The sequence below is a fragment of the Protopterus annectens genome, chromosome 3.part1 (genome assembly GCF_019279795.1).
Source record: "Protopterus annectens isolate FY-2018-M chromosome 3.part1, PAN1.0, whole genome shotgun sequence".
NCBI lineage: Eukaryota > Metazoa > Chordata > Ceratodontiformes > Protopteridae > Protopterus > Protopterus annectens.
In genome coordinates this window covers 1,340,438,693-1,340,463,117 of record NC_056732.1, presented here as the reverse complement: position 1 = coordinate 1,340,463,117, position 24,425 = coordinate 1,340,438,693, and the positions used below count along the sequence as shown (strand labels likewise).

The window sequence follows — 24,425 nt, the reverse complement described above, 5'->3', positions numbered from 1 at the left end:
TAAACTCATCCACCTTCGCCACCTCTACTCCTTGCATCCTCACCATTCCTCTATCCTCCCTCTCATTCACACACATATGTTCTGTCTTAGTCCTGCTGACCTTCATTCCTCTTCTCTCTAGAGCATATCTCCATCTCTCCAGGGTCTCCTCCACCTGTTCCCTACTCTCACTACAGATCACAATGTCATCTGCAAACATCATAGTCCACGGGGACTCCTGTCTGATCTCGTCTGTCAACCTGTCCATCACCACTGCAAATAAGAAAGAGCTCAGAGCTGATCCTTGATGTAACCCCACCTCCACCTTAAACGCATCTGTCACTCCCACCGCAGACCTCACCGCTGTCACACTACCCTCGTACATATCCTGTACCACTCTTACATAATTTTCTGACACTCCTGACTTCCTCATACAATACCACAACTCCTCTCTAGGCACCCTCTCATATGCTTTCTCTAAGTTTACAAAAACACAATGCAACTCCTTCCGACATTCTCTGTACTTCTCCATCAACATTCTCAGAGCAAAGATCGCATCTGTAGTGCTCTTTCGTGGCATGAAACCATACTGCTGATCACTAATCATCACGTCCCTTCTTAACCTTGCTTCCACTACTATTTCCCATAACTTCCTGCTGTGACTGATCAATGTTATCCCTCTGTAGTTACTACAGCTCTGCACCTCACCCTTATTCTTAAAAATCAGTACCAAAATGCTTTTTCTCCATTCTTCAGGCATCCTCTCACTTTCCAAGATTTCATTAAACAATCTGGTTAAAAACTCCACTGCCATTTCACCTAAACACCTCCATGCTTCCACAGGTATGTCATCTGGGCCAACAGCCTTTCCATTCTTCATTCTCTTCATAGCTATCCTTACTTCCTCCTTGCTAATCCATTGTACTTCATAATTCACTATCCCTACATCATCCAACCTTCTCTCCCTCTCATTCTCTTCATTCATCAACCCCTCAAAGTACTCTTTCCATCTCCTCAGCACACTCTCCTCGCTTGTGAGTATGTTTCCGTCATTATCCTTTATCACCTTTACCTGCTGCACATCTTTCCTAGCTCGGTCCCTCTGTATAGCCAATCGGTACAGGTCTTTTTCTCCCTCCTTAATGTCCAACCTTTCATACAACTCTTCATATGCCTTATCCTTAGCCTTCGCCACCTCTCTTTGCCATGCACCTCATCTCCTTATACTCATGTCTACTTTCTTCGTCTGTCTGACAATCCCACTTCTTCTTTGCCAACCTCTTTCTCTGTATACTCTCCTGTACTTCCTCATTCTGCCACCATGTCTCCTTGTCGTCCTTCCTCTGTCCAGATGTGATACCAAGCACCTTTCTAGCCGTCTCCCTTACTAGCTCTGCTGTAGTTACCCAGCTATTTGGTAACTCTTCACTGCCACCCAGTGCCTGCCTTAACTCATCCCTGAACTCCACCTCATAATTACCCTTTTTCAATTTTCACCACTTGATCCTTGGTGCTGCCCTCACACTCCTCCTCCTCTTCTTGATAACCAACGTCATCCTACAAACCACTATCCTATGCTGCCTAACGACACTTTCTCCGGTCACTACTTTACAGTCTCTAATCTCCTTCAAACTGGCCCTTCTACATAAGATATAATCCACCTGTGTGCATCTTCCTCCACTCTTGTGTGTCACCCCATGCTCCTCCCTCTTGTTAAAATACGTATTCACCACAGCCATGTCCATCCTTTTTGCAAAATCCACTACCATCTGACCTTCTGCATTCCTTTGTTTAACACCATACCTACCCATCACTTCCTCATCCCCTCTGTTCCCTTCACCAACATGCCCATTGAAATCTGCTCCAATCACCACTCTCTCACCCTTGGGTACAGTCATCACCACTTCATCCAATTCACTCCAAAATTTTTCTTTCTCATCCATTGCACACCCAACTTGTGGAGCATACGCACTAACAACATTCATCATTACACCATCAATTTCCAGCTTCATAAACATCACTCTATCCGACACTCTTTTCACCTCCAAAACGCTCCCAGCATACTGTTCCTTCAGAATAACTCCTACGCCATTTCTCCTCCCATCCACACCATGATAAAACAATTTGAACCCACCTCTGATACACCTAGCCTTACTCCCCTTCCATCTGGTCTCTTGCACACACAATATACCAACCTTCCTTCTGTCCATCATATCTGCTAGCTCTCTCCCTATACCAGTCATACTGCCAACATTCAAAGTTCTGACCCTGGTTACCACAGTCCTAGCCTTTCTCCTCTCCTCCTGCCTTCGGCCATGTCTTCCGCCTCTCCTCCTTCGGCCAACAGTAGCCCAATTTCCGCCAGCACCCTGTAGGCTAACAGTACTGGTGGCAGTCGTTGTAAACCCGGGCCTCGACCGATCCGGTATAAAAATTTTTCTTGGTGACTGCATGAAATGTTTTGGCGAAAGTTTACGCCGGAAGCCCTTCCTGACGCAACCGTCCTCATTTATCCGGGCTTGGGACCGGCACAAAGAAATGCACTGGCTTGTGCATCCCCAGTGGCTGGGTTAGTCCATTTGCTTATATGTACTGTCATAAAAGTAATACAGTCTGTTCCTTCCTGTTTCTCATTCAGCAGAAAATCTCTGGTTTTCTATGCATGCACTTTCTTCTAAGTCTGCCATTTTTTTAAACAGCCGCAAGCCATTTCTTCATTCCATCCTTTAATTTTACTGCTTTGGGAGTTCATCTGAATAGCTAGTTTAAGCTGCTTCTATTTGTTTCTAGCCTTTTCTTATTTGAATTGATATACTCCTTCAACGTTTTATTTTAAACATCTGTGAGTACATTTGATATATTCTTTTCCCCTAAATTACTAGAAGCCATCTCTTGTACCAAAGCTGATGCTTGAACTGCCTTTTGCTGAACAGCTGCGGGATTATTCCCAGCCATTGTTCTCTTTACCATGTCTGGTTGCAGTAAACTCTTAGTTAAGAACTCAAACAACCAGAACAAAAATTGAAGAAATACAGTGCAATTTTCATGTGTTGCAAAGTAAAGTTCAGAAGCTTAGGAATTCAAGCAGACTTTCTGAAATACTCATTAGTAATGATGCATTAATGTCTTAATCCACTGTGTAACTCTCTCACTGTAATTTATTGTTATCCCCTCTTCCTTCACTTTATATTTATTCACATAGAACTCGCACCATGGGCTGTTAGCAAGGTGTTTAGGCTGCTACATCCTATGTATTCATTCTGACATATGTTGTTATAACCTCCTGAGATGATAAACTTGACTTGCTAAAGTTATTTCTCATCATCCACATGAATGTACTTCAAATCACAGTAGCTGCTTCACCAAAAGCCATAATTATCCTTTTTCTGCACATTTTACTTATCTGCTTCCTGTGTAGTGAAACTAAAATGTAACTGTTCCACTCAGCTCTGTGAAGTACAGACTACTGCAGTAGCGAATTCTCATTTCAAGAATACCAGCCCCAGAGAGGTGCTCATTCAGCCTCTGTTCTAGCATCTGACAGGACCAAGACCTTAGAAAGTTCACCATCAGAACCTGTCATGTCTTTGTCTCCTAGTATGTGCCACTGGATTAAAAGTGCATAGACTCTGTCTGCAAGGAATGACAATCAGACATCCATATAGGAGCACCATTTTGTGGTTAAACAAAGAAATGGTGGTATTCCCCACAGTTTTGATCAAGGAGGATGCCCTCCATGCTGAGAAATTTAGATGCAGGGACATCTCCCCTCAGGCTCCTAAAACCATGGCACACCTAAACCAAATCCCCTCTCCCCCAAAGCTGCAGATATTTGATATGCAAGGCTTGTTAGTGGGTGAACCATCTACTGCCCCCCCCCCAACACACACACACACACACACATACCGTCACAATGCTTATTTCATCTGACACAGGGATTTCTTCCTTTTTTTTTTTTAAGAGTTTGAGACCTGACAGCACAGTCTTCTGTGTCACGTGCCTGACCCCCCCCCCCCAAAAGATAATTAGGGAGGGCTTCCATGAAAGGGATTCTGACTCCAGTGATTCAGAGGAAATTTAAAGCGAATGAGACTACTGGTCACAGATGTCCTGTCCACTGTCTTATGATACAAACAGCAAAGACTGTATGGCTTCTGACTCACCAGAAGACCTACCATTTGGAGGTGCTTTCTCTCTTACGAAAACGTATTTCAAATGGCAAGAACATAAAGCCTCTGTTTCTCAGAAAAGGGATGTAGAACTTGCATGGTAGCTATTTCCACAGTCCAGGGGTTGGACTTCCAAGCCCCCCTATCCCTAAGAGGCTGGATCAGTTTTATATAGTTCTAGACCTTCAGAAATTTTTTATAAAAAAATCCATTGCAAACCCAAGTACAGGAGTCTGCTGAAGAAGCTAGACTGGCACCAGGGCACAACAGTCTCCCTAGTGATAGGGAAAGTAGAATTATGTATAGATAATGGAAGAATGTGTATACTTTAGGACATTAAACTGCCAGACTCACATCATAAAATGTTAGGAACACAAACTACTTGTACAAGTCTCTGTAGCGTGCAGGATGGCTTTCCTGGACCAGGTGCAAACCTCACCTCAGTTGGGGAGGTATACTTTGAAATGTGGGCATGATGCTTTGGATGCATCATTCAGGACTGCAGCTATGGGTTCTGTACTAAGAAGACACTCCTGGCTGAAGATTGTGCCCTTATCTGTGGATGTAAAGGCACATCTTCTGAATGCTTAGTTAAACAGAGTGTCTCTCTTTGGACCCCATGCATACAATGCTTTCAGTAAATTGGAGGATAAAGGGAATACTATGGAATCACACGTTCCATCCTTCCCAAGCATAATTAGAATTACCTGGCTAAACAAGGGCTTTTGCACTTGGGACAGGGCAAGGGTAGATAAGCTAAAGTAAAGAAGGTCAGACAAAAATGCTGGCAGCAAGAGGACAGAGGGTTGTGGGGGTTGGGGGTCCCCAGGCCTGTCCTTCCAACAGGGGGGAGTTTTGACTATGGCAGCCTTCTCCATTTTCCCTTCCACTTTCTAAAAATCTTCATCCTGGCCATTACCTTGTCCCAGTTCTCCACCCTTCAGAACCCCAAAATACAGGGCTGTCCTGCCTCTTGATTCCAACAGTAGTACTAGTTACCCTTTATTTTCTCCAGGAGCTACAAGCTACAGCTTCTTACAGTATCAAAAATGAAGTGTTTCCATCATCCCAAAGGACTAAAAACATCAAATGGATGCAGTTCTTGGAGATCTGCTGACTCTATGTGCATTCAGAAAGTACCCTCAAAGCAAGAAGGAAAAAGGGCTTTATTTATGATTGTTTCTGATACCAAGAAAATTAGGTAAGCAACACAAGTAAGGTAAGTACAGGGGAAGGACTAGAGAGAGTAGGATATTTATAAAGCTAAACTAAGATTTTTGATGAAGCAAAAGTAAGTATGGCAAAAAACTTAATACATACTTTCAAGCTTGCAAATAGAAATAAGGAGGAATAAAGTCAGTTATAAGGAGCAAATGGCTAAATTAATAAAATATGATGGATTACTTGGGTAATGTCAGTGAATATGAAGCCAGGGTAGTAAAATGCAATTGGTTTGATGATAACAAAATTTCTAGCCAGAAACGTAGGAAGCAGAACAATGCTAGAAGGATTATGAATTTGAGATATCCGCAAACAAGGTTGTTGGAGAAGAATCTGGATAAAATAGCTGAAATAATAATAAATTACTGTGCACATCTGTATGCAGAAGACAGGGAGGTTGAGATGAAAATGGAGGAGATGGATTAATATCTACGAGGTATTCAGTTGCCAGGGCTTACTGAAGAGGATCAAAGTGAACTTGTTTTCAGAAGTAAATAACAAGAGGTATGGGATGCATTGAAAAGTTTCAACACAGGGATAGCCCCAGGAATGGGCAGCATACAAATTAAGGCATGGAAAATGGTAGAAATGTGGATGAAACTGTTTAATAACATTATTGGAAGGGGACAGGTGCCCATCTATGTGGAAAACTGCATGGTAACACCACAAAAAGAAGGGAAGGATTGTTACTGACCCAAAATCACATCAGCCCATATTAATATGAAACCATGATTACAGGGCATTTACACTATTATCAGCAAAGTGAATGGCAAGAATATTACCAAGACTCACAGATTTGGATCCCTTTGAATTTGTGAAAGGTAGCCCGATATTCAGTAATATTACCTAACCCATAATACAAAAAGATGTGGAAGTGAGAAAGCAAATATTACTAATGATGGGGTTAGACACCAAGAAGGCTTTTGATAGAGTAAGTTGGAGTTTTTTAACATATTATGCAGGGTATGGGTTTGCCAAATCAGTAGATAGACTTAATAGTTGCAGTATATGACAAAGAAGAGGCCAGACTGAAGTGTAATAGTGATTCATAGATTGTTACCAGGCTAATGACCCATGGGGCCTTTCCAAGCCTAGAAAAGCTTTCCTGAAAGAATAATGATGTCCTATATTCAAGTAGGATATTTAGGGCCAGGCATTTATATGCTACTCTGTCCATAAGGGACATGGGTGTCAGGCCTGGTGTAAATTTCCTTTTCCCCATCTACTTGGCTAGGCTGTGCTTAAACTGGATAATGGACGAACTCAGCTTCACATGGATGGGAAACCTGTTCCATAGGAGGGTCAGTTTCTTGGGAAACATTTCTGCCTTTCCAGCATTATCTGTCTAAGTCAGACAAAATTCAGGTCCATAGACCTTGTATTTCTGGTACACTTTGACTTATGAATATGTTGGAGATTCATACGTGTGGGGTTTGTGAATGCCTTGTAAGCCAGGCATAGATCATCCCTTAGCAATCTAAAGGAGACTGAGTAGAGGGAAAGGGCTTTAAGGTGCTCTGTATAAGGCAGTTTGTTACACCTTTTATTCTTTTTGTAAGGAACCTTTAAGGTCGCTCTAGTTTCTGCAAATGCCTGGTCAGGTACATACCATAGGGAGAATTGTGGTCTGATAAGGGCAGAGTACAGTGGGATAATGACCTCTTTGGACCTGTATTCCATGCCTTTACTTATAAGTTGCACAGCATGAAAGGATTTCCTCACCACTATGGCAACATGGTGGTTGAAGGTAAGGCTACTGTCTACATACGTTCCCAGATCCCTGACCTGATTTATAACAGACACTAGTGATAAAGTATGGAACAAGGTCAGGATGCCTGTTGTCACTTCTCCTATTTGCACTATATTTAGAAACTATGGCAACTGAAATTAGAGCTTCTAAAATAGAACGGTATAAGTGGTATGGCAAGAAAGAGAAGATGGCTGTGTTTGCACATGATGATGTATTGTATAGTACAAATCCAGCAAGGGACGTAAAAAATGTGTTTGATAAACTGAAAAACTATGATAATCTCTTAAGATACAAAACCAAACAAGTCTAAAACAAAAGCCATAATGATGAACTATATGCCCACATATGAAAAGGTGCAGGACTTCCCTTTTCTGTGAGGACATCAGAAAGTGAGATATCTAGGAGTATGGCTCAAGAGGGATTTATGATTGGCAGTGGAGGAGATATGGGGGGAAGTAATTCAGAAAATAACTATGATGAGACAATGGAGAAGGCTGATCACGTGTTTGGATAATAAGATTGTAGCTATAAAGATGTTCCTGATACCCCTTGTACTGTATGCAAGTCTGATATATTGTTTCCACCCTTCAAAAGAAACATTGATAAAATTCAAAAAGAAGATAAAAGAATCCCTATGGGAGGGTAAAGGGGAATGGGTTGCATGGACTAAATTAGTATTGCTGCTAGAGCAAAGAGGATTTGAACTTGCAGATTTCGAAGAGTGTCATAGAGCAGTGCAACTTAAACAAATGTGTTATGCGAGATGGAGAGATTTTAGCTAGATGTAAGATGATAAACCAGGAGGAACTGACTATAAATGGGCCACATGGTATTAAAGAAAATATTTAGACAGGATAACACAAAAATAAATATATTCAGCAGCACCTTAAATGTAATATTAATCGGTTAGTAGCTAACGGCTACTGCCAATCAGGGAAGGAAGAGAGGAAGGCAGACCAGGAAACTTAAGAGCATTGAGGCAGAAAATTGGAGAGCTATGATTCTGAGACAGAATAAGGACAGAAAGTAGAATATTAAATTGGGAAGAGCAAAAGAAGAATTTAACTTACAGGAAAGACATAGATTGACTTACATTGGGGATGGGAGTGGTGACTTGTATTGTAAGGACTTGTTTCAGGAATGGAAGTAGCCCACAAATGATATGTAGAAAGAAACTAATAAGCAAAGCATACAAGGGGCTACTATAATTGAGATATCAACAGGTGGAAATAATGTGGGAAGAATCGAGACATAGGCTAGAAAAACAGATTTCAGGAGAAGAATGGCAATGGCAGCAGATATGTAATAACTGTAGATGTGCATCAAAATCCAGGAAATTCAAGATGTTCACCTTGAGGTGCTTGCAGAAGTATTTCTGTACTCCCAATGAGACTGCATCACATGCTTCCACAAATAGAGGAGACATGTTGAAGATGTAGAAAGGGAGAAAGTGGGATTGGGAGCATGTTCTGTGAATATATAGTAAGTTGCAAATTTTCAAAGTAGAGTTTCATGAGATGATAGATCAAATAGCAGTGGAGCATTTGGAACAATCTATAAAAAAGTATGTTGTTCAGTAATGCTTTCAAGGTTTTATCCAAAAAAAACAAAAGTCATCCATTTGGATGTTATCCTTGCACCTTCTGGTAGGAAAGAGGCAGAAGCACCTACTATTGCTGAAGTAAGGGAAACTATTGAAGACATTAAGTATCTGGAAAAGAGAACAGGCAAAGAGAAAGAAAAGAAATTTGTTAACAGTAAATGGCATACATGAGGTCTAAGTTGGAAAATGTAAGCCTGAAATAAATGTCATCATTATTTGGGAGTAAACCAAACATGACTTTATTAGGATAAGTCATGGAAATGGGGTATAATTATGGATAATGGTCACCTTTGGTATGATTGTATATAGTTATTGAACTGATTTGTAATTTATTTGCACTCGTGAAGTTAATGCAAGTTTAAGTTTATCTAAGTTGTGGTATAATGGATGAAAATAATTAATGGCTGTTTTGATGCTGAGAAAGCATTTGACAGAGTAAGCTGGGAGTATTCCCTGATACAATTATAAGGTTGATTTAGGAGGGTATATTAGGGATTGGAGGTAAAAATTAAAGGGGTGGATTCCTTTCTGATAATTTCTGTTTGAGAGGAGGAACCAGGCCGGGGTGTCCTCTTTCACTTTTGTTATATGCGTTATATTTATAGTCATTGGCAAAGAAAGTAGGGGAATTAGAAACTCAAGGATATAAGTGGTATGGTAGTCATGAAAAGCTGGCTGTATTTACAGGTGATATTGTTTTATGGTTTACTTTCATGTAGTCAATCACACATGATCAACCGGCCACTTAAGCAAACCATTTCCGTGAAATCGAAACCGCGAAACATCCCAAATAATGTCGAATTTGACATTTCCGGCTGCGCCACACCTCCACACCAGAGTTACCATGGATCAAAAAGGGGTCGAGGTTTTGCCGTTCGGTTATGTGGAATTTGACTTCGGAGACGTTCACACTTCGGGTTTCGCGGAAGCGGTTTCGCCCATAGTAGGATCGACGATATGAAGGTATACCATTGTTTTATACCTGATAAAACCAGAAAAGGACATTTAATTGTTGTGGAACATTTTGAGACAGTTTCAAGTCTTTTCTGGTTACAAACTTAATGCATTTAAAACAAAGGCAATAGCTGTAAATTCTGTACTCATGCACAAATTGTTTCAGCAATATCCATACTTATGGGGACATGATAATGAAGTACTTAGGAGTATGGATTAAAAGGATTCTGGTGTGGCAGCTAAGGATATGTGGGACAAGACTAAACAAAAGATGATAAAAAAAAATGAGAAATTGGAAGCTGTCATATATGGATATGGATAACAAGATACAAGCAGTTAATATGTTTTATTCCCTTTAGTTTTTTTTTTTTAAAGGTCAGGCATATTTTTATCAACCAGAGGAGAAGTTGTGTATAGCAGTTAATACAGAACTGAAGGATTTTATCTGGGAGGTAAAGATGACAAGAGTCAAGTGGGATAAGCTGATTCTTCCAATAGAATAAGGCGGGTTGGGATTACCCGATTTGAAGGATATTTCAGAGCTACACAGTTAAGGCTCCTATACATAGCACAAGCAGAAACCTATAATTCAAAGTGGAAAGGGATGATCTTGAAATGGGGGGGGGGTTCAAGAAACAAGGAGAGACTGAGATTTTGGATGTGGATCCTTAAGAAGAATAACAATAACCATACAGAATATTATATTCTTAAAGGAGCAGAAGGTATTCTAAGAAGTAAGCCAACATGAGAATGGATAAGGAGATTCTGCCGATAGGGATGACTGCAATTTGGGATACAGGCAATAGGCAAGAGTGGGCTAGAATTTACTGGAGAAATCTGGCAAAAGAACCAACTTATTGGGAGCAAATAATTAGAGAGAGAAAGATTAATAGAATGGGAAGAGGCCAAGAATTTATTTGGACTGCAGGCTAGAGATCGTCTTCCCTAGCAAGGATTGATATCGGAGTATAGACAAAGAGAAAGAAATAGAGGGTTCCTAAGTTGAACGACTGGCACTGGTAGAGTTTTTAGTAGAATCTAGAAAAGAAGTTGCTGTTAAAAAAAGGAATAATTAGTAGAGGATACAAATATTGCATAATAACTATAATAATCAGTCAGAGAAGGTTAGAAAAGATTCAGAAGAGAGATTGGATAAGAAATTCACAAAGAAACAATGTGGGATATATGTATGTCTCCCAAATATGTAAAAAGTCTAGAAGGTTTGCTTGGAAATGTTCATATAGGTGTTTTTATACCCCAAATAGCCTCCAGAGAATTTTTCCTCAAATAGCAAATGTTGGAGGTGTGATGGGGAAGAAAAAAATGTAATTGAACATATTTTCTGGGAGTGTAATGAGTTGGCACTCTTTAAAGATTCCCTGCAGACTGCTCTGTCAGAGATACTGGGTGAGTAAATTGGTGTAACTAAGGAAATTATTTTTTGAGCTACAATACAGAATCTGAATTGCCTAGACATAGTAAGGCCTTCCTGAGTCTAATTTATGGTGGTTGCCAAAAAGCAATTACTACAAAATGGAAATCGAAGTCTAAACCAACTGTACTAGAAGTAGTGAATATAGTAACAGAGATCAACTGGAAGTAAGCTCTAAAAGGTAGGAGCTCATTACATAGAAAAAAATGGGAATTGTGGAAACAATGCATGCAGACGAAGAACGAGGTTTAAAAGAAGGCAGGATTTGTATGAGATGTGTAATGTTTGATAGACACTGGCTAGATTACAAGCGATGTATAATGTTTGCAACTAAAAGTATGTCAGTATAGTTTGTGATGTATAATGTTTGCAACAAAAATTGTCAGTACGGTTTGCTTTCATTTATATAAATGTGTGATTGCCTATATCATACATGATTTAAAAAGATGTTTCTTTAAAAAATAATGGCTCTGAACAAATAGAGGCATAGTACATTATTAAAAGATTGTTAGAATGTTTATATTTGATAAAAGAATAGTCAGAAAGTAAAATGTTTGCTACATTTTGAAGATGTACATGAATCCCCGCCTTCCAAAAAAAAAGAGAGGCATATTCTGAAGATTAGTTTTGGAACACTCAAAGGTACCAAAATGCAAGATGGTAACTCTTCAGGCACTTTCTTATAACCCGTCAAAACCTCTCCGTTATCCTAGATCTCAAGGGTGCTTATCTAGGTATCCCCGTCTTCAAAGGTCACAGGCAGATGTTCTTCGTGTTTCACTGTTAGTCATTACATTTGGGTAATCCTGCTGGCAGGTTGCCCTCAGCCGGCCTGAATTCCAAAGTCTTGGGTCCTGCGTCTGCTGCTGTTGCCCCTTCCCTGACGTCAGGTCGTCAGGGGTATAAAAGATGCGGCCGACACCATTTTCTTCAATCTTTCTTGCCGCGCGGTGCCAGAAGCAGAAACAGTTCGCAAGTGCCGGTCGACTCCTGAGATTTTCGTGTTCGAGTTTCAGATCCGAAATCTTCAGTAAAGCTAAGTACCCCATTGGGGAAACTTTTTTCTTGCTCCAGACTGATGTCAGAAAAAGTTAATAATTGTACTTCTTGTGGGTAGCAAATACCTCATAAGGATTTTCATTCTTACTCTATTTCTTACCTAGGCCCTGATCACAACGTTTCTGGTTGTCGGTTTTGTGCTAGATTTAACCAAAGCACTATTAAGCGTCTGTATGATTTTGCTTTAAACTATTTTGGACGCCAGTTTAATTATCCAGAAATGTCGTCGGATAGCCATCCGACTACCGGAGTTCACAAGAAACACAAAGAAAAGGAAAGAGATAGACAACCGAGGCCCAAAACCGACGACAAAGCTTCTCCTAAGCCAGTCTCCAGTTCGCCGGTTCTCAGTGAGGTACTTTCGCAGCCCCTGACGCCTGCTACTTTAGAGTCGCAGGCCGCTACCGACTCCCATGTGGAGTCGGCCATGCCACTGGAAACTTAAGGTATTGGAGCCTTGGATATTATCCCTTCAGATGGGTCCGGAGCCGCTGAGCAGGCACCGGCTTCTGAGGGTGTATTCAGACCTAAACATCTTTACATCAAACCGACTTCAGCTTCACAGGCAAAGACTAAAGCACCTTCCAAAGCAAAGAAACAAACTCAAGAGCCACGTGGTCAGGCCTCCATGCCCGAAAAACAGATGCTCAAAATGGCCAAAGACTTGATTACCTTGATCAGGGGTTCCCATCCCCCTCCTGATAAGAGGCCTAGGCAAGAGACTGACTGTGAATCTTCAGATCAGGTTTCCATTTCTTCTGATTCCTCTTCTGATCAGGAATATTCTCTTCCCCCCTATGAGGATTCTGATGCTGAAGAAATCTATACCTTCAGCTTCTCCTCCAGAGGACTATTCCTTTGGGGAAACCTTGCATACCATGAGGGAGCATTTCCACTGGGAGAGCCAAGATTTTTCAGAATCTAAAAAGAGGCTCAGGGATTTCCTTTTGCTACCTCAACACAAGCCACTAGCCATCCCACCTGTGTTAGACATTGTAGATGATGTGTTTTCGGAGTCTAGTCTTACCCCTGATTCCTTACCTCCAACTCCTGTTAAGCCTGACAGATATTACAGGGTTCCTGACTCTCATAAATTCCTTTTTAAAAACCCTTCTGCAGACCCAGAAACTATTTCTCAGGGTCCCAAAGGAGTTGAGGCTTCCTCTGCAAAAAACCCTACCCTCTCTGACAGAGATTCTAGGGCACTGGATAGATGGGGAAAAAAAGGTTTACACATCTGCTACCTTGGCTATAAGGGCCTTAAACTGTCAGTTTCATATGCTCAAATATCAGCAACATGTCATGGCATTGCTTAAACAGAAAATGTTGTTAAACTCTGAATGTGCAGAAAACAAGGAAATGCAGGATTTATTGCATGCAGCTGAACAAGTTGGAAAGTATACTTTGCAATGTGGATTTGATTCTTTAGAGGCCTCCTGCAGTGCCACAGTTACAGGTTCTGTAATTAGGAGGCATGCTTGGTTAAAGGAGCAAAATATGCCTGATCATGTCAAAGTCAAATTATTAGATGCACCTTTACAGCATTATACTTTGTTTGGTGTTAAGGCAGAAGAGGCGTTAAAGAAAATTGAGGACAAATCTAAATATATGCAAACGGTCAAAGATTTTTTACAAGTACAGCCACCTAGGTTTAGTAGACACTGGCCAACAAAGAATTGGTCCTTTCCTGTGTTAGACAGACCTCAAAGGGGGCAGATCCAGACGCCCTAGAGGCAGATCCCAGGCACAAGGCTCATACCGCTGAAAGCAGTGGGGGGCTTCTACCTCCAAAGTTGGAGAAGACAAATTTCAACCATACAGGAAACAGTCCCAATGACTTCCCCCTGCCTGCACCAAGCACTTATCTCCTGGCAGCACCCTTAGGGGGAAAATTAGCACTATTTTGACAAAATTGGCACATTATAACCCAGGACAAATGGGTCCTGAATATTGCGTCACAAGGCTACAAGTTCCATTTCCTGCCAAAGGCAAACGGCTGGCCAGATCTGCCAAACAATCAATGGGCAGAGGCACAAAAACAAGTCTCATCCCTCATGGACATGGGGGCCATTCAACAAGTACCAGAGCAAGAGCAGGGACAAGGATTTTACTCATGACTGTTCTTGGTACCCAGAAAGGACAAGGCCTGGAGGCCAATACTGGACCTATCTATTTTAAACACATTCCTGGATATACCAAAATTCAAGATGTTGACTTTGCAGCAGCTTTTGCCCATGCTGGGCAAGGACGCTTGGCTTGTGACTTTAGACCTAAAAGAGGCATACCTGCATGTCCCAATCAGACAATCATGCAGGAGATACCTCAGATTTATAGCTGGCTCAATGCACTACCAATTCTCTGCACTGCCCTTTTGCTTATCTACTGCGTCCAGGGTCTTTACAAAGTGCCTGGCACCAGTAATTGCATTCTGCAGACAAAGAGGAATACAAATATATCCTTACTTGGACGACTGTCTAATTCAAGCAGAGAACAAGGACATTCTTCTACAGCATCTGGCGTTTGTGAAAAGACTTCTAACATGCCTAGGGTACACAGTCAACGAAAAGAAATCAAAACTAGTACCCTCTCAAGAGATAATATTCCTGGGTGCAAGCTTAAATACAACTGCCCAGATGGCTTATCTCACGCCAGACAAACAAAAGCAACTGACTACCTTTTTCAAAATCTTGGCAACAAAGGCCCAGTTATCTGCAAGAAAAAATTCTGCAGGCTTTGGGCTTCATGGCATCCTACTAATTCCATATGCAAGACTGCATATGAGGAAACTTCAATGGCACCTAAAAAGTGTTTGGACTCAACATTGCCACAGCCTGGAAACTATGATTACTCTCATTCCCTGCCTGCAACAGGAGTTTCGATGGTGGGCAAAGGCTTGTTACCAAAACAAGGGACAGCCATTCACATTACCCCCAGCCAGGCAGACACTAACAACGGATGCATCAGATTATGCCTGGGGGGCCCTCATGGCAGGAAGATGCATTCAGGGCACATGGACCTCAAACCAAATGCATCTACATATCAATCAAAAAAAATGCTAGCAGTTCAAAATGCCCTGACAGCCTTCAAGGACCTACTTCATCCAGGACAACTACTGATAAAGACAGATAGCACCACGGTCATGTGGTATATAAACAAGCAAGGGGGCACACATTCTTACTCCCTTTGCAGACTAGCCATGACTTTGTGGGACACAGCATTGACTTACTAAGTACATCTGCAAGCACAATTCCTGCCAGGAAGGAAAAATACTCTGGCAGATGAACTAAGCAGAAACCTCATGGATCCTCACGAGTGGCACCTGGACCCACAAGTCTTCAGCATGATAACAAGAAAAATGGGGATGCCCGGACATAGATCTATTTGCCTCCCCTCACAACTACCAACTAAAAAGATTCTGCACAAGGATTTATCACAGACAGGCATGGAAAGTGGACGCCCTATCTTTCAGCTGGAAAAACCTATCAGTATATGCATTTCCCCCTCTGCCTCTCCTCCCCAAGGTACTCCTAAAGGTCAGACAGGAGAAGCCAATGATGATACTGATTGCCCCAGACTGGCCCCGCCAGCACTGGTATCCAGTACTAAGGAGCTTGTCTCAATGCCCAGCTTGGACCTTACCTCAAATACCTCAGCTACTGTCCCAGCAAAACAGTCAGATCCTACACAGCCAACTCAGAACTTTAAACCTGACAGCATGGCTAATAATGTAGTCATACAAAACACACCTCTCAGTAAAGCTGTGATGGATGTCATTTTGGAAGCTAGAAGGCCTAGTACTAGAAAATCTTATGCTGGAAAATGGAAGAGATTCTGTGCTTGGAACCAGGCACAAGGAACTGATACAGCTGTGCCAAATATTCCTCAGATTTTGCAATACTTAACTGAGATGCTGGACAAAGGCCTATCTTTTTCATCTATTAAAATTCATGCCTCTGCCATTTCGGCTCATTACAATGTAGATCCACCAATCTTTTCTCATCCCTTATTAAAGCAGTACCTCAGGGGAGCCAAAAATTTAAGACCTGCAAGGAGATCACCTATGCCTGCATGGGACCTCAACTATGTCTTGGAAAAACTCACCGTGCCTCCTTTTGAGCCAGCGGCTACTGCTGATATAAAGTTCTTATCTTGGAAAACAGCTCTGCTCCTAGCAATAACTTCTGTAAGGCGAGTTTCAGAGCTACAGGCACTCATGGCTGTGGAACCTTTTATCATTTTTTATCCAGACAGGGTCCCTCCGAGGACAAACCCAACATTTATGCCTAAGGTGGTGTCCAGTGTGGCTCTCAACCAAACTCTTCACCTGCCAACCTTTTACCCAAATCCACAGAACAAGGGGGAGAGAATTCTGCATTCTTTGGACGTACACAGACCGCTTGGATTCTACTTGGACAGAACCAAAGTTTTCAGAAAGACAGAGCAATTACTAGTGGCATATGCTGCAGCATCTCAAGGAAAGGCTATCTCAAAGAAGACTATTTCAAAGTGGATAGGCCACTGCATTTGTTTCTGCTATGTACACCATGGCAAGCCAGTACCTAAGGGCATTAGGCCACTCTCAACCAGAGCTGCAGCCACCTCAGCAGCCTTTCTCAGGGGAGTTCCTACCAAGGACATTTTAGAGGCTGCTACTTGGAGTTCAGTGCACACCTTTGCAAAGCACTATCATCTGCCATTCTACTCTAAATCCAGGGCAGGCTTTGCCACTGCAGTTCTGCAGGGCCTCTTAGCCGCTCCTAATGCTGTTTAGCTCCAGCCTCCCAAACTTAGCTTTGGGACTCTACCCAAATGTAATGACTGCAGCAGTGAAACACGAAGAACATAGTACAGTTGTGTACACTTACCATAAATGTAGATGTTCGAGTGTATTCACTGTTGCAGTCCAGGTTACCCACCCGCCATCCCTCTTTCTTCTGTTTGAACCTATCTTTCCTTCTCTGATTTATACAACCTATGTGGTGTATTTGCTTGTAGATGAAGGTATAGTTTATATTGGTGCATGTATTTATATATATATATATATATATATATATATATATATATATATATATATTTTTTTTTTTGGCTACCCTTTTAGGGGGGCACCTGACATCTGGGGCAAGAAAAACTAAAGAAAATGTCGTCAGCCACATCTTTTATACCCCTGATGACCTGACGTCAGGGAAGGGGCGACAGCAGCCGATACAGGACCCAAGACTTTGGAATTCAGGCCGGCTGAGGGCAACCTGCCAGCAGGATTACCCAAATGTAATGACTGCAACAGTGAATACACTCGAACATCTACATTTATGGTAAGTGTACACAACTGTACTTTCTTGAGATTTGTGATAGAAGCAATTCTATTATCAGTTTACCTCATTGCCTCTTTGGTTTTACTATACTTAAGGTATTTTTAGAATGCTTGGCCTCAGTAATAGCTCACACAGAACCAAGGTTATTCATATTTATCCATACCTGGATGACTGTAGATGTCCAAACCTTAGGTAAGATACATAGGGCTGAAGAATAGACTTTTCCATGCCCGAGCAAGCCAGGATTTCCCCAGACCATACAAAAGTCAAATCTTCATCATCAGAGTATGGATGCCCCAGAGCCTGTGTAAGACAGCCTTCCCCACAGATAAAATCCATTGTCTAATCACCTTGTTTTAGAACATGGTAGAAAATACAGATGAACTGGCACAGAGGCCCAGGTCGTACTAGGCCACATGGCCACCACCATTCTGATGATTCCAGTAACCAGGCTTTATATGAGAAAACTTCAATATTTCTGAGTAACTGTTGGGTCCAGCAGGTGTACCCACTGAAAATGATGTCAGTAGTGCTCTTTGCCAAAAGGGAACTGAACTTGTGGTATTTATAAGAAAGAATGAAGTTATGCCCTTCAGTCCACTAACCCCCAGTCAAACCTGACTACAAATGACTCGGGTTAGGCCTGGGAAGCCACACCTTGCATCTCAAGGTACAGGGCAGGTGGACTCAGCAAGAGTATTTATCACACACAAATCTAAAAGAGATTTCTGGCTTTTGTTATCCTGTAAATCAGTCTGGTCTGCGAGGATGGCTCGGACTTTGATAACTAATATCACATTGATGATATTGTATATAGATGAGAGGGATGCTGCTCATACCAACTTTGCAGGTTAGCTATGCATTTCTGGTAAAGAGTTCTTGCATGCAATGTGCTCCTATAGGCAACTAGCTTCCCCTCACAGGAGAACTTGTTGGCAAACCAAGAGAGCAGGACATCTGCAGACACCCACAAATGGATGCTGTACAGGGGTATCTTTGTAGGGATTATTAACAATTGGGATATCTCCTAATAGACCTCTTTGTTTCTGCATACAGCAGACAACTAAGGAAATAGTGATCCAGCGCACACCATGAAATCACTTGGGCAGTGGATGACTTTTCCTGATTGGAGAGATCTGTTTTTGTACGCTTTTCCTCCATTTCCCCTTTCTTGTAGTAGTTATTCAAAAAGTCAAGGAGAATAAGCCAGGAATGATATTGATTGCCCCTTTCTGGTCCAGACACCATTGGTTCTTCTGCCTTCTGCAGCTGCATGGTATATCAGAAAGCATTTGAGCTTTCTGATGCACTGTAAAGGTTCCCCAATACACACCAAATTCTCCAGTCTGATCCTGGCAGTTTGAAAGGTATGAGTGCAATTCCCTTTGACCACCTTTATCATAAGGATGTTCTAGAAATACTGAGGGAAGCTAGGAGGCTGAAAGAAGCTTTCCTTCTGTTACCAAAGGAGGAATCTACATGCCAAACAGGTGAGATGGCTTTTGTCTGCCTTTGGATCCCCCTCTGTCTTTCAGACTACTTGTCAAGCAGTTTCTGAACAGTATCCATCGTCCTAGAACTCCACCCCCACACCTCAAGGCAGACAATGCTGCTAGCCTGGGATTTCAACCTTTATGCTGCAAAAATTAACCTCTCTGTCCATTGAGCCAACAGCTGCTGTTTTCCTGAAGTGTTTATTTGAAAAAACAGAATTCTTCATAGCACTTACATTTTCCAGGAGGGTATCTTAACTCCAACCATCAACATACAAAGAACCTTTCCTTACCTGCAGTAAGGATGGGGCTATCCTGCACACTGGCCCTTCTTTTCATGCCCAGTGTCATAATAGAAGTGGCCTGGATCACGTTGTCCACTTGTCTGTGTTTTTCCTAAACCCCCCCCCAATAGTAATGGGATCCTCCACTTGTTGGATGCTCACAGACAACTTATGTACTTCTTGGACAGGATTGTGAACATTTATAAAGTCAATTCAGTTGATAGTGTTTTTCATTTTTAAAAAAATTAGATGGTTTTGCCTATTTTTGAGCAGTGTGTTTCCAAATGGATAGCCCATTGTATTATTTTCTGCCACAGAACTCATGATAAGCCTGAACAAGAGAATATTAGAACCATCTCTACTAGAGCCACAGCTATGACTGCTAAAGGGATTGTGATCATAATACACTGGAGGCAACCTCCTGGTCCTCAGTCCATACATTTTCCACACATTACAGACTGAACAATGCCTCCAGGGCGAAAGCATTGTTCACCTTTACCTCAAAAGAGGCATTCTGCCCTACTCTGGTCGTTAGTAGCCATCCTTCCTGGTTATATTGAGGTCTGCTTTAAGAATCTTCCCTAAGGTAGTGACTGCAGCAGTGACCCACACAAAGCATGTAGTACATTTATGTTACCAACTTGCTAAAATTGTAGATGTTTTGAATACGGTAACCATTGCTGTTTTGATTCTCTCCCTCCATACCCTCTGTTTTACAGGTGGTCAGGGTCTGCTGTGGATCACTGCTCTCTTTCCCCTCCTTATTTGAGTATCCTTGTTTCCCTTTAGTTTTATTATTACTCAGGATCTTTAGGAAGTGTAGGAATCTCAGACCCTAGCCAGGTCTTCATTTTCTCTAATGGTATGAGACCTTGACACTCTGAGATAGTTTGACAATCTGCTTTACCTTATGTGGGGATACGAAAGAGTAGAAGATGGCACAGGTGGACAGTCACTTGTATACAAGATACATGCGAATATCTGAGGTGGAGATGATGCCACCTTGGCTGAGGGGAAGGGGTGCCCTGCTCTGTGTCTGTCTGGACATCGGACCCTGGCTTGTAACAAGAGTTTCCTAGGTGATACCTGCAAGAATGATATCCATGCATGAAGCCAGTAGAGCTCATTACTTCTGTATTATTTTTAGGAATCTTACCTGTATTGCTTTCCAGTTTTCCTTGCATAAACATCACACCGTCTCATCAGTCTAATAGTTTTCTTATCAATGTATTTAATATTACTTCTCTTTCTGATATCTGGTTCCATTTATTAAATTATGTTTCTCGTATTGGCACAAGGACTGGGCGCTCAAGTGAACCTTTTTCTTCTGCTAATATGCAGGTCTGTTTGGAACATTTCAGACAGTGTAGCTACCTACTTAGTGACATCTCAAGAGCTTATTGCTCTTATAATGCTGCATTCTATCAGATTTGTTGGTACTTCCTTATTATAGCAGCCTTCACTAAATTCAGAACGGCCTTGGTGAAATCGCTATGGTGAGGAAAAACTCCTGAGATGATGCTTCACCAGTTTGTATAAGTAAATACAATATTTCCTAAACAAAGACCTCAACACACTATTGAACAGTAAACATTTTTGAGTTATACAAACAGTATTTCCTTTACAAAATACAGGACTTGCTAGTATAATAAAGGTAAAGAATTGTATAATTATTTTTCTGCTTTGGATTCTTCGGTGATTTCTTTCTTGCTGCATGCATGCCTCTATGTATTTAAATGGCATTTTAGATGTGTAGGCTTACCATTCTATAGCTTCAAAACTGCAAAAAGACTCTCCATGCAAATTATATCCCCTTTGTAAGGGAATGTCAAACTGTGCCCTAATCATGTACGGCAGTGTAAACTTCTGCCTCTCATCCTTTAACATACATTTCAGGTCACACAACCTGTAAGTAATGTTTCAGCTTCCAAAAAAAATGCTTATATACATAAAACGGGCACCTACAGAAGATTGTATTCTTTTTTACTTAATGTCCAAACAATAAGGTGAGCTGCTCTCAGGATGACTGCAGTTCACAGCAGAAGACTCTCCTGCAACTGGAATAATTGCCCTGTTCACTGCTTACATTACTTTATCGCCGAGGCCGCTATAATAAGAAAGTACCGATTTGTCTACATCTGTTCTTTCAGGAGGATAGAGAGGTGCTGTATTACAGTAATAACAGAGCAAAGTTGCCTTGCCATTTAAGCAGGGGCACAAAAGCCAGGATTAGGAAATATGTGCTGTTGCACAGTTGTTTTTGACTACAGTGCTGATTAACATTATACCCTTTCTCATATATAAGATGTCATGAATGTCTTGCATACTACATTGATGAAATCTGTATACTTGTTTGGGTATTGTCACCACTGTGATCCATTACTGCTGCAGAAGAGTGTAGAATTCATTAAGGTTAAGTGAGCATCCAAGCAAGCTAGTTACAAGTGGAAGGTGTTAAGCATATCTAAGAAAAAATTACTGGTACAAAGAGCAACATCTTTAGCCTTCTATTCACTTATTTATTTGTAAAAGAAGTTCATATTTTTCTTTTTTTAACAGGTTTCAAATCTGAGTTTAGTTTTAAAACTCCCACCAACCACATAGAATTGTTTTACATACACCTGCCATTGTATTCTTTTGGCAAGGACATTCATGCATTGATGATGTCTTTAGAGGGTATTCACAGAAACAGGCAATTGTTTTTGTTAAAAGTTGGAAGCCCCAATGTTTTTCTTTTTCCCTTCCATTTGCAGACAATATCTGTGGAAAAAAATCTGTTGGTGAGAAGTTGAAACACATTTTTTTTGTTATTTTTTTGCCACTGTTAATTTAATTAGTTACACGGTTGCAAAAAAAATAATCGATTGTTAATCTATTAAGCAGTTCATTAATTGTCCTGTTTCCCAGATCATCAAAACTGGATGTAGTTATTGAGGTAGGATGTCATTATTAATTTTTAATGTGGAGTCCCCTGTGTCCAGTGGGATATTTAACTACATTCAGACTAGAAAGCCATTTTAAGAAAACATGATTCTGTTATAAATACGTGATCACAAGAATAAAGTTGCAGTCTTAATCTTTTTACATGTGCTATTTTTCTTCAGTACTCTAATAGCCTAGCAGAGCCTATGAAAAGTATAGCATTTTAACTGACACATAAGGTAGATAGGAAAATTACAGGATCCCAGGAGCTCAGTGTATCATACTTCCTACCCAAACATAAAAATTGTGTCATCCACATAACCTGATCAAGTGCATCATCTTTATTTTCTGTCCTTTTCATAAAGTGGGTGTTGAAGTAGTGTGGTGAATGGTAAATAGACATTTTGCTTTTGGTCTTTTTGTTTGCGTCTCCCCCCACCCACACCCCCTGCTCCTTTTTTCAACAAGTCTCTTACTACAAGAAGGAATTTACCATGGTTTATAAAGCACAGTAAGTTTTGTACACCTTAATGAAATGATACTGGTGTACATGTGTTCTGCTGAGTTTTTTCATGTTTAGATTAGCTGTTTTAATGGCTATATTTTTGTTCATCTTTGCAGGTTTGGTTGATGGCAAGCACTGCACACTTCCCAATCTCACTGGGAAAACCTTTGCATACAATGCTGCAGAAGACAGGTTAGAATTATGTATGGATCCAGCAGGACATTTCCCAATTGGTCCTGATGTAGAAGATTTGGTTAAAGAAGCGTTGAATCAGCTGAGAGCAGAATCTACATCTAGAAGCAGGGAGGGAAGTCCTTCTCATGGAGTTCTGAAGATTGGTAGTGGAGGAGTTGTAAAGAAGAAATCTGAACAGGTTTCTAATGTTACAGCTTTCCAAGGAAAGGGGCATTCTCTGGGGACTGCATCTGGCAGCCAGCAGCTTGAACAGAAGTCTAGAGGGACATCAATACCCAGGAAACACAGCACTGGAACTGATGTAAGTAATGCTGTAGGTGAGAAAGAATCCTCTATACCTGCATCTGCTGCCAGTAGCAGTGAGCTTATTCGCATAGCTCCTGGGGTTTCAGCAATGAGAGACAGCAGACAACTTGACCCTACAGTCATTGAAGCTCAAAGGAGAAAGTTTCAGGAAATCGTTTCCTCTATCCAAGCTTCAGTGGACAAGCACATGAGGGATCAAAATGCAGAGGTGTCTTTACCACCTGAACAGTCTCCAAAAAAGTTGGAGACTGTAAGTTCTCCAGCCAGAACTGAAGAGTCCCACCTGAATGCAGGAGGTACAAATTTAACTAGTGAACCTGAGCCTTTGCATATGGAAACTGTGCCTGATGATACTTTGGCTGGAGCAGAGCTCACTGACCATTCAGCTGCTGTGTCTAAAACACAGGAAGGAACTATGGAAGAATCTGAAGACATGGACAGCCAAGATGCAGAGGCTATTAATGTAGCTGAACCTATGGATCATCCATAATTAGTAAAAAAAAAAAATTTAGAAAGGTATAAACTGTCAAAAAGACTGTATACTAGATTGCTGTTGGTTGGACCACAGTAGTGTGGTTGGAAGAGTTTTTGTTTTGTTGAAGGAAATACAATTGTCATTAAATCTGTACCACTGCATGATAGCAAGGTGTATGGTTGGTATTTGCTCCTTTTTATGGCTGCCTTGATTGGCTCTGATATTCATGTAAGTTTGATATCAGGACATGCACTGCAATGCTATGATAAATATCTGCTATAGTGTGGCTCATGGAAAGACATATGTAATTTTTACTGCATCATAGTCTTAATGCTTAAAATTGCTCCCACATTTTAAAAATGAATAGCAGGTATTCAATGAAGGGTGACAGAGAAATGTGAACTCAACCAAAGTCATGTAGTGCTCTGCTGTTTACTTGCATTCACTGCACACAGTATAAAATTCCTTGTTGTATTCACTATATTGTAAAATTACCTTTCAGCAAATCTGTATTTCATTTATTATACATAAACCATGTATTTATACTAGACCAGCTTTACCCCACGTATTAACAGTGCATTTGTTTTGCACATTTATATGCTTGTCAGGAAAGACTGAACACACTGCTGCTTCTATAGTAAACTTTACATTTCTGATTAATATAACCAGGACCAGAGACTGAAAAAATAATTTTGCTAGAGCTGTTAACTGATGTGTGCCTTTAGTGATTCCTCCATTTATTGTCTGAGTTTTAAATGGTGTAGAA

At 41.1% G+C, this 24,425-nt stretch overlaps 1 protein-coding gene across 1 annotated transcript in view; it reads left to right on the top strand.

The window, feature by feature from the left end:
- The window catches only part of VCPIP1 (valosin containing protein interacting protein 1), a 456,637-nt gene extending 432,812 nt beyond the window's left edge, over positions 1-23,825 (top strand). Inside the window, exon 3 of the mRNA XM_044067372.1 lies at positions 22,800-23,825. Coding sequence (XP_043923307.1) covers positions 22,800-23,674 — 875 coding nt within the window. The 3' untranslated portion in view covers positions 23,675-23,825. The remainder of the gene's footprint in view (positions 1-22,799) is intronic.
- Positions 23,826-24,425: the final 600 nt, after the last annotated feature.